The sequence below is a fragment of the Pygocentrus nattereri genome, chromosome 7, assembly GCF_015220715.1.
Source record: "Pygocentrus nattereri isolate fPygNat1 chromosome 7, fPygNat1.pri, whole genome shotgun sequence".
NCBI lineage: Eukaryota > Metazoa > Chordata > Actinopteri > Characiformes > Serrasalmidae > Pygocentrus > Pygocentrus nattereri.
Window position 1 is genome coordinate 42,174,221 of NC_051217.1, and position 10,637 is coordinate 42,184,857.

Genomic DNA, 10,637 nt, shown 5'->3' on the forward strand with positions numbered 1-10,637 from the left:
TTCATAGTATTATCAGTTCATTCATAGCAAAAGACTAGTGATACCTGCCTTAGTTCTTGTCATTCTTTACCTGGTGTCTTTGCTGCCCTCCTATGGCGGCCTCTATGAAGACCCATGACCCAGTACATTGGATCTAAAGTTTACAGCGACGGTTCAGACAAAACATTAAATGTACACAAGAAAGTGTCGTCCATCATCCAAGACATGCTTGTTGTCTCATGGTTTTGTGCTGCTTTATGCCAAGCTAAACCACACGTTCACCTCAGGCTATGTAGACTTGGTTATGTGGTTTCTGACACTGAAGCATTAAATCTTTTCACATTTTGTCTGTTTCATAGAAAACAGAACAGACAAGCAATAACCGACCCTGTTCTACTGTTTGCACTGTGCTTTAGTGATTTTGTGCAACTGTAATTCTTCACAGTTCCTGGAGACCAGCTGTGTGAGCTCAACTGTCGGGCGATCGGATACCGTTTCTACGTCCGCCAGTCAGACCGGGTCATCGACGGGACTCCATGTGGACAGAACGATACGTCCATCTGTGTGGCCGGCAAGTGTCAGGTAGGAGCTGGCTGTGACTTTTCTGGATGTCAGTGATGTCATCAAAATGCTCCTCATCAGCTAAACATTAGATCATTAGATGCTGCTCACTGTCTTGCATTAATGTTTGATTGACAACCTCGATGAAGGAGCGAAAGAGGGATTCTCTCTAAAGGTTGTTCTCCTAAACATAATGGGAAATTCTCTCTCTCTCTCTCTCTCTCTCTCTCTCTATATATATATATATATACATATGCTCTCATACACACACACACACACACACACACACACACACACACACACACACACATATATATATATATATATATATATATATATATATATATATATACTTCCAAATAACATGTAATGCAATTGATTACACATACGTCAAGGTATGTAGCATATTTTTTGGTTCAAATTGCTTATATATATATATATATATATATATATATGTATAAATAAATAACAAAACCTTGTAGCTCAATTTTTGTCGTTTTTCAGTTTTTAGCATAATCTGAAAGATGAAATTTCTTGACGAATGGACTAAAAGAAATGTCCCAAAATTTCTTGTAAAAAAGTCTGGTTCCATTGACTTACATTGAAGTTAATGTAAGTTTTTTCCTTTTCTGTAAAGTTACCATTTTGGAGATACAATGTTTTGTTCCAACAACAGCTATATATATATATATATATATATATATATATATATATATACACGTGTGTGTGTGTGTGTAATTCAATGTTTGAGATGTAAACAGAAGTGTGAAAGGCTCCATCCTGAAGAAGCTTATAACTCAAATCTCTTTTCAGTGGTGGTGATAGGAACCAGGCAGTGTGATGTCTACAACACAGAAATAGCCAATTTATTTACTATCCAAAACCACCAGTTAACCTATGTGTGTCTTCTGACACTAAATGCAGAACCATATCATGTAATAACATTCTGTGATGGAGCTTTTAGAGCCATTAAAGTCTTCAGACGTCGGGTTCCTATCACAACCACTGTGAACAGTACTGACGCACTTCTGATTCCCTTGTATATCTAAGTTCCTCCATATTGCTGCATCTCACTTTAAGCAACTATGAATGATTTTCTTTATATCTCAACCATTTAATTACGCAGAACATTTGAGAAATTGGTGGAATTCCCTTGTGACTATAGAATGGCGAGGCCAATATAGTCGAACCGCTGAAACTGATATCAGTAACAGCTGCTTTTTCTGTAAAATAAAACCGCGCTCAGAGCTCATCTAGTCTGATCAGACAGAGATACATATTGATAGATACTAATACATATTGTCAGTTTTCCAGACCCTTGACTAATTAGGAATTATGGGATTTCCCAGACAAGGATTAATCCTGCAGTGGAGAGTCTTCTTTTCCCGAACGTTGTGCAGTCCAGAACTAGGCTTAATCCCTGTCTGGGCAACTGACCCTTATTGTTGAAGCTCTATTGCAGCTTAGTCCAAGACTAGGCATAATTCATGTCTGATAAACTGGCCCATAGGGCTGGTTTCTTGGACACTGATTAAGCCTAGTCCTGGACTAAATGTAATGTAAAGTCAGTGGTAATGTAACACTGAAAAGCCTTTTTAGTCAAGCATTGAATTTAGATTATTTAGTCGAGTTGGTCATCTGGTCAACACAAATGGTCTTAATCTTTATTAGAGTCTAATTTGTATTGGTCAAGTACTTTTTCCACTACTCTGCTCAAAATTTGGTGTCTCCTGAAACGTTCTATTAGGATCGCAGCACGAACAGATTTGTTTGTCATCTATTTCCTTTATTTCAGAAAATTCAGATTCATACTATTCATCATATATTTGAATATACACATTTTTAATGTTGTACATTGATTTTTTGTTTTGAAGTTAAGCCTAGTCTTGGTCCAGCTAACCAGCCCATGTAGTTCAGTCTATATCACAGCTTCTGCTTGTGAAGTGCAGTAACATCAGCAGCCAGCAGAGGGCGGTACAGTACAGCAAGGAATTTCAGGCAGTTCATGAGGCCAACAAAATATTCTTTGCTGGATCTTACAGACGTTTTTCCGCTTTATATATTTCATCATCTGTTTGCTGGACTCTCGGTCGATGGGAAACTCTTTAAAAGCTTGTGGGCTGCATTCCCAGACCCAGATTAATCCTAAGCCTGAACTAAACCCGACTTTTCATGGTGAAACACTGACAGTGTTGCAGTTTAGTCCAAGACTAAACCTAATCTGTATCCTCAGCGTTACAAGTCTCTCTTTGCCGAACAGTATTTTCTTTGACTGTTTCTGCGTAGCTCTGCTCGTAGAATGCATTACCTTTTCCAAGAACATGTCAGATTGTTCCAGGCCCGAGAGACACATGCACACAGGTGTGGCGTGTTAGTTTTGCCAGACTCTCCTCCCGTTTTGCTGTGCAAGCTTTTTTTTTTCTGCTCTGTTTTGATTCTCTGCACTTTCTCTTCCTGCAGCTGAGATCCATCCTGAACCTTGAACTTCTGCTTATTAAGATTTAATCAAGATAAGCGCCACTGGAGCTCATGCTAGCCTGACGCAGTCTCCTTTCTTAATATCATGGAGGCATGAAGAACACAGGTTCCCTTGTACATGAGACTGCCTGTTTTACACTGTAGCTGACTGAGGGAAGACATGGTGAGAAGAAGCACACATCAAGTACAGAGTGCCCCAAACACCCCCAGGGCCGGCTAGTATTTCAGAACAGCTCCTTAGTCACTGTTTCCCATAGTTTGCAGCAGCGGGGTTTGAAGTGAGAGGGTGGCTCGGGGTCCCAGAAAGGCCAGAGGAGCATAGGTATCCCCCATGAGAGAAACTTGAACTTAAGGGATTCTGTGCGCTGGTCACAGGACGCTGCCCACAGGATGCTATTACTGGACATTATTGGTTGGCGGACTATTCACAGTCCAGCAGCGACACTGAGGTGTTTAATAACTCCAGCAGCACTGCTGTGTCTGGTCCTCTCAGACCAGCGCAACACACACTAACACACCACCACCACCTCAGTGTTACTGCAGTGCTGAGAATGACCCACCACCCAAATAGTTTCTGCTCTGTGAGGGTCCATGGGGGTCCTGACAAAGTATCAGAGAAACAGATGGACTACAGTCTGTAACTGTAGAACTACAAAGTGCAGCTATACAGTAAGTGGAGCTGATAAAATGGACAATGAGCGTAGAAACAAGCAGGTGGTCCTAATGTGATGTCTGATTGGTGTATTTTATTTGATTATATGAATTAAACATGCCCGAGTTGATTTCCATTCTGCCGCTACGCAGTGCTTTACAGACCCAATTATTCATTGTCAGTTATGATTGCTAGGTATGATTATGGTTGTCAGTTCTCAGGTTTTTTAAACTTAAATAAACAGCAGAAACTCTAACGTGCTGCCTCGAACAGATAATTGCTTTAAAATGCCAGTCTCAGTAGTTTATTCCCACCAAGACAACAGATGATTCTATAGGAATGCTCTGTCCTGGGTCCTGCTGAAGTTTCAGAAATGTGTGCAGAGGCCACTGGGCTTTGGCTGCTGCGGAATTCAGTGCGTTGGAGCTCGCTGGTGGTCAGCATCGTAAATTACACCACCAGACAGGCCAACGCGTGCAGCTGGCAGTGGTACCATAGCATTGAGAGAAGGTCTGCTGTTAAAGCTTGGCCATTGTTGTGCAGAGCCGCTGAGCTCTGCTGATTTGCTGGGCCAAGCTGAATGATTGATGTAGTATCTGCTTTTGTTTGTGTTTTTGTGTTGTTTATTGTTTAGGCCCATAAGGCTGTGCAGTATATTGTTTTTCAATCATCACTGCAGTGTTGGCCTTTGCAATGCTGATATTGCAGAAAGCTATTATATGCAAATGACTCTATAGTCAATCATAACAATGTTTCATGTGCTGCAAGAATCCTGACCAACCACAAATGTTCTTCATGAGTTTCTGAATGCTCTGATGAAATAAGGCTTCCACATGATCCAGCGAACTGGATAAGTTAAGCCTTCGTTAATGTGCTGAAATTATATATGCAAGTGGACGCTATTCTGATGGCCTGTCCTGCATTAAGATTTAAGATTAGATTAATTGACCCTTATTAGTCCCACAACTGGGAAATTTCACCTCTGCAATCTAACGCACCATGTGAGACACCACATACACACTAGGGGGCAGTAAGGACACTTGCCCAGACCGGTGGGCAGTCCTATCCACGGAAGCCCAGGAGCAGTTGGGGGTTAGGTGCCTTGCTCAGGGGCACCTCAGATACGTACTGTTGGCTCAGGGGATTGAACTAGTGATCTTCCAGTTGCAAGGCTGCTTCCCTAACCTCCAGCCCACGACTGGCCCACAATTACTTCGTATTCAAAAAGCAGTCCGGTCTCAAACTTATAACTTTAATGTGAGCTAAGCTACTGTTGGTTAGGCTGTATGAATGGATGTGTCTGCTTTGGTTTTTGTGACATCACAGAAACAGTGAATCCAGAACAAGACTGTTTCATGTGGACTGTAAATATTGTAGTATAAACAGTCACTAGTCTTGTTTTTAGGCTCACAGTTGCTAATAAGATCGACTACTTACTATTTAGATGGATTTTTTTGATACTCAGTATATGACACTCACCCATCCCCTGGGCCCCGATGACGACCGCGAATGCCAGCAGAAAGGTGACGCCAAGGAGGCAGGGTTTGGGACTTGCACACCGTCCCCTGCTTACCCACTCTTCCCGCCATCCTCACGGGGCTTCATCCCCGCTCTGGGCTTCATCCCTAGCTCTAGCAGTTGTAATTGGGGCCTGGGGGACGGGTGCGTGCCACACAGTAGTATCGGGTATAAGGGCATTGATGGCAAGTCTTAAATTTCAATAATCCGCCCTAAGTGCAATCACACTATAACTACAATGTGGTGTTTTATCAATAATATACAGCCTAAGTAAAGCCTTGAGGACACAGTTGCACTGCTTTAAAGCACCACAGGAGAGTGTGGGATTGTGCTGACCTACAGCAGAAAGGCAGTGGTCAGAGGGATAACAGAAATATTCCAACTTGCAGCCGTTTGGTACTAAATGAACATGCATTTTACCCCACAAGGAATTTATACCAGGACCATTGTGGTTTGGGGAACAGAGCCCAAACCAAGCAGAGACAGAGAGAGAGAGGGAAGGCTGATGGAGTGCTGCAGAGAAGTAAAGCAAAAAAGAAACCCCACAATCTGTCACAATACCATACATGTATACATGCAATACATAATGAAATATGAAACATACAGTACATAATGAAATGTATTGAAGTACATGCATGGTTCTGTGACAGTTTCCAGGTGCACTGGTAGTTCTCTCTCAGCATTATGCTTCATCCCAGTACACTTGATTTAATCGTTTCTGGACACAGACATGTACACACAGAGCAGACGCTTTCCCAAAAGGCTCTGGAAGCTTGGCCTGTTGCCTCCTCATCTCCTTACCCTCACTAAAACTGCCCTCCAGCCCGGAAATGGCTCTCAGATAGCGGAGCTGAGCTGGGGGTATTTCACAAAGGGGGATTTCTGAGTGAAGCTGGAGAACTTAAAGTTATAGTCAAATTACAACTTCTTCCCTCACCCCAAAGGTAGTCGACCTGCCAAAACATCTGTAGAGTCTGACATCTATAGAGTATGCTTCTCTAGTTTTGTGCTAGCACTATGCGGCTAGTGTAGCTAACAAGTTTGTGCACCATACTGCAAGCTTAAGTCATCACACCTATGCCTTAATATGCGTTGAGTTGAGAAGTAGTCTCAGATAGACTTGCCTGTGTGGTTTACGACACTCTAAACAACAGTGAGTTCCGGCCACGCAAGCTGATTGGTTGAGCGGTGATTTAACTGTGCTGATATTTTCACAAACACTGTATCTCTCCACTGAGACATCGTTGCTAAGCAACGGGTTTGGCAGCTGTAGGAGACGCTCAAGCCATTTGAACATATTTACTTCTTACTCTGTGCAGAAACAGAAAACAGACACTGTTGAGATCACATTTGACCGACAGCCGATTTGGTCCGACTCTGAAGACGAGACGACACTAAATTCCCAAACTGTCGTCACCACTGAGCAGCTTTTCAGTCGGCAGCTGTGACAGAAGAACAGCTGAACAACCTGGAATCAGCCAGAAATGAACCCGATGCCATTCGCCAAACATGTCTGATCTTCAGAGTCTGACCATCAGACTGAGCCGTAAAACTGACCCAGTAAAGAACAGAAAAGCTGCTCAGTGGTGACGACCGTTTGGGAATTTGAATCTGATGGATCTGAACATTAAAACATATTAAACGCGGCGTTCACGGCCAGTTTATTCATTTCTTTCTTTATTTATTTATCCATCCATCCATCCATTTTCTAAGCCGCTTCTCCGTCAGGGTCGCGGGGGATGCTGGAGCCTATCCCAGCAGTCTTCGGGCGGAAGGCAGGATACACCCTGGACAGGTCGCCAGTCCATCGCAGGGTCTTTATTTATTTAAATGTTGTATAAAAGCAGTAGAACACAAGAGGAGGTGTGTTATCGCGAGTAACATCATAGCCTCGAGCCTGTGACCAAATCACAGCCGTGATGTTAGTTACGGTCCACCACTGCTTACAGTGTCAGAACGTCTATTAGAGATTACTAAACAAGTGCATTTTGGGTAAGGAAGAAAGTCTGGAGCTTACATTTTTTGTTGCCAAACTATTCCCCTTACTGGAATGTCCCTTACTTCTTCTGTTTTTAGGCCTGACTTTTGTCCTACGTCTGGAGAAATCCTGCTTTGTGAAATACCCTCCTGATGTCAAAGAGATTTGTAACATCCTCAAAAGAAAGCATCTCACTCTCCTTGTTGACTTTCCTGCATGCCTCAAATGCAGAGGCTGCCCCAATTGACTAATGCTGTCTGGTGCGTGAAACCAGCCGGTGCTGTAAATGTGTCGACATGTACTAAACCCTTCTGGTTTTTTTCTGTTTTTCCTTTTTTTCTGTCATTTTGACTTGTTGTTTCCATGTAGCTGCCACTCTGGCGCATTGCCAGGGATTCCGATTGGTGAAAATTTCACTGTATTCCGGCCCACAGAAGCATCCTCTGAGCTTTCTCCCACTCGGATAAGCCTTAAGTGCTTAAGTTCGAGACAGCCAGGCTGCAGGCTGACCGTAGGAGGCCTTCCAGAGAGAGAACAGTTGATCACTGCTTTGGCAGCTCTGACATATGTTTGAAATAGCAAATTAGCCTCGCTTCTCTTAAAGACTTGCGCTCGTTCAGCTGCGTCTCACGGTGACAAGTCAATTTGACCCCGGCTCTGCCTTTGTTCTCTTATTTTCAGTGGAAGAGAGGAGGAATGTTGCTTGCTGTTTTTGTTTGCTTCAATTTCAGTGGATTTGTTCAGTGGCCTGAACATTAAAATTAGCATGACATAAAAAGCAGCTGGTTTTGATGGTTACCATGTTAAAATTACACTATGTACATTCTAGGGATTTGAAGACCTCCCTGTTGGAAATGTGTAATTGCCAGTGGTGGTCAGTAACGAAGTAAATGTAATTAGTTACTGTACTTAAGTAGTTTTTTAATGTATTTGTGCTTTACTGAAGTTTTTCCATTCTGGGTGACTTTTTCCTTTCACTCCACCACATTTCAGAGGTGGAACCAGGCAGAAATCGGATTTCTACTTTGCAACCAGCCAATAAACTGACAGAGGAAGAACGTAATATATACGTAATGTAAACCTCAAACTTTATGCCGTGTTTTTTTTTTCCACTTTACCTGAAAATATGAACAGATTAGAAGATGAAGAATAACTAAATCTTTCATTTCGTTAAGCATGTCACTCAGTGTCACTCCAAAAGTGTTTACGCTGCTTGCTTATTTCCGGTACCACCATCTGTTTTTGCACATGCTCAGACTGAGATATGCGAAAGAAATCAGAGTAAGAGTCCACATGCCCTGAGATCTGATTACTGAGCTGAAATCCAGCCTCTTTATCAGATTCCTTAATCAGATTTCTAGACCTTACTCTGATCTAAGAGATCAGAGTGGGCTGTTTACGTGACCATTTAACTAATCAGATAGCTGCAGAGATCCGATTATGATTGGATAATGGAGTGCATGTTAACACACTCAGTGGGTTGTTAGAAACAGAAAACAGTGGCAGCGTCCTTCCCAGAGCTCGCTGCTGAGAGAGTCAGTGTGAAACGGCTACACGGTGAACTGTAGATATTACTGTGTCTGTCACAATGTGCAAAGAAAACATGGAATGTCTGATAAAAACTTCAGATATCTGTGTTTAATCTAGAACCTTCTTTTTTTTAAATTTCCATTGCACCTTAAATTCCGCAGTAGTTACATTCTGGTGCCTAAATGCTCGTCAGTTACATTCTGGTGCCTAAATGCTCGTTTAAGGAACGTAACATTTGAATTTCAGGAGGAACGGAGCATCAAAATAAGAAGCTAACATCAGCCTCGTCACAAAGCGTTGGTGTCGATCATTTTTAGCATTTTTAGCACTAACAAACAATCATTGACACGGGTAGCTTCCTCATGTTTTACTGAGTTTTGACAATTTGGGCCCAAATCAAAGTGACTGGTCATCTCCGGAGATGGGACATCATGCAGCCGTTTGCAGATGGGCTTGAAAGACCTGTCTCAGTGGAGCAAAACAACAGAAGCCATATCGCCCCCTACATTTCCTGTAGTGTACTGCATTATATCGGATGACGCGTGGAACATGCAGCATGAACAATGTTGTTTTGTTTCCTAATCATAATTATTGCAGGCCTACTGAATCACATGTTGAAGGATCAAGGTCATGTTGATGTGTGGTCAGTAGGGGGCTTGTGTTGGTCTCTCTTTTTCACTCTTTTTCTTTGCTGTCTGTGGCTTGTTTTGATTTTCCTTCCATTGGTCTGAATTCCTCTTGGCTCAGGGGAAGCTTGAGGAGATCTACAGGACAAATCCTGGGTTTTGGGGTCTCTGAATTAGATTATGAGGGCGGTCTGGATGCTTGTGTGTGGGACAGTCATTTTGCATCACTGTCAGAAGCACATATGGCCTTCTTTAGGTCTTCATGGGCTCATATTCGTTTGTGTCCAATAACCTCTCTCCCTCTCTCCATTTCTCAAGGTCTCTCTCTCTCAATCTCTTTCTATCTGTCCCTCTGTCGCTTTCCCTTTGTTTCTCTATTTTGTCTCACTACCTCTCTTGTTCTTTTTTCTCCAACCCCCCCTCTCTCTCTCTCTCTCTCTCTCTCTCTTTTTCCCTCTCTCACACTCATCTCTCTCTCTCTCTCTCTCTTTCCCTCTCTCACACTCATTTCTCTCTCTCTCTCTCTCTCTCTCTCTCTCTCTCTCTCTCTCTCTCTCTCTCCCGTTGCCTCATGATAACCAAGGTACATAGACAGCATACTTTGCCTCTTTCTCTCCTGTTACCTTTCTGTTTCTTTCTCCCTTCTCTCCCTCTCTTTCCCTCCTCTGACTCTACTCTTTCCCTTTTACTGTCTTTCATTTCTCCCTTTCCCTCTCGCTCCCTCCTATCACTCTCTTTCTCACGCCCTCTGTCCCTGTCCGTCTGTAATTTTTTTTCTCACTCCCTCCTTCTTTCTTTTTCTCTCTCCTCTCTCTCTCTGTCTCTCTCGCTTGCTCATCATAGCTAAGGGTAAACAGACAGCATGCTCTGTCTCTCTGTTTCGCTCCCTTTCTCCCTCCCTCGCTCTTTTACTGTCTTTTATTTCTCCCTCTACCTCTCCCTCTCTTTTCTGTTTCACCCTCTTTCTCTCTCTGTATGTGTGTATCTCTGCGTCTGTGTGTGTGTGCATATCTGTGCGTCTGTGTGTATCCATGCATCTGTGTCTGTGTGTGTGTCTGTGTGTGTGTCTGTGCATGTGTATGAGTGTGTATCCTTGTGTCTGTGTGTGTGTGTATTTGTGCGTCTGTGTGTGTGTGTGTATATATATATATGCATCTGTGCGTGTATCTGTGCATGTGTGTGTGTGTGTGTGTGTATGTGTGTCTGAGAAATGGTCACTCACTGTCACTGGTCATTCTCTCTTATGGTTTCAGGTCAGGGTGTATTGAGCTGCGGGCGTTCAGCTCTCTGTGGTCCCCTAACAGATACGGCAGTT

At 42.9% G+C, this 10,637-nt stretch overlaps 1 protein-coding gene across 5 annotated transcripts in view; it reads left to right on the forward strand.

The window, feature by feature from the left end:
- LOC108439016 (thrombospondin type-1 domain-containing protein 4) overlaps window positions 1–10,637 on the forward strand; it is a 97,881-nt gene that overhangs the window by 21,922 nt on the left and 65,322 nt on the right. For all 5 annotated transcript variants that reach the window (XM_037539696.1, XM_037539694.1, XM_037539692.1 and 2 more), the window contains one exon: window positions 425–561. In XM_037539696.1, the coding sequence (XP_037395593.1) occupies window positions 425–561 (137 nt within the window). The remainder of the gene's footprint in view (window positions 1–424; window positions 562–10,637) is intronic.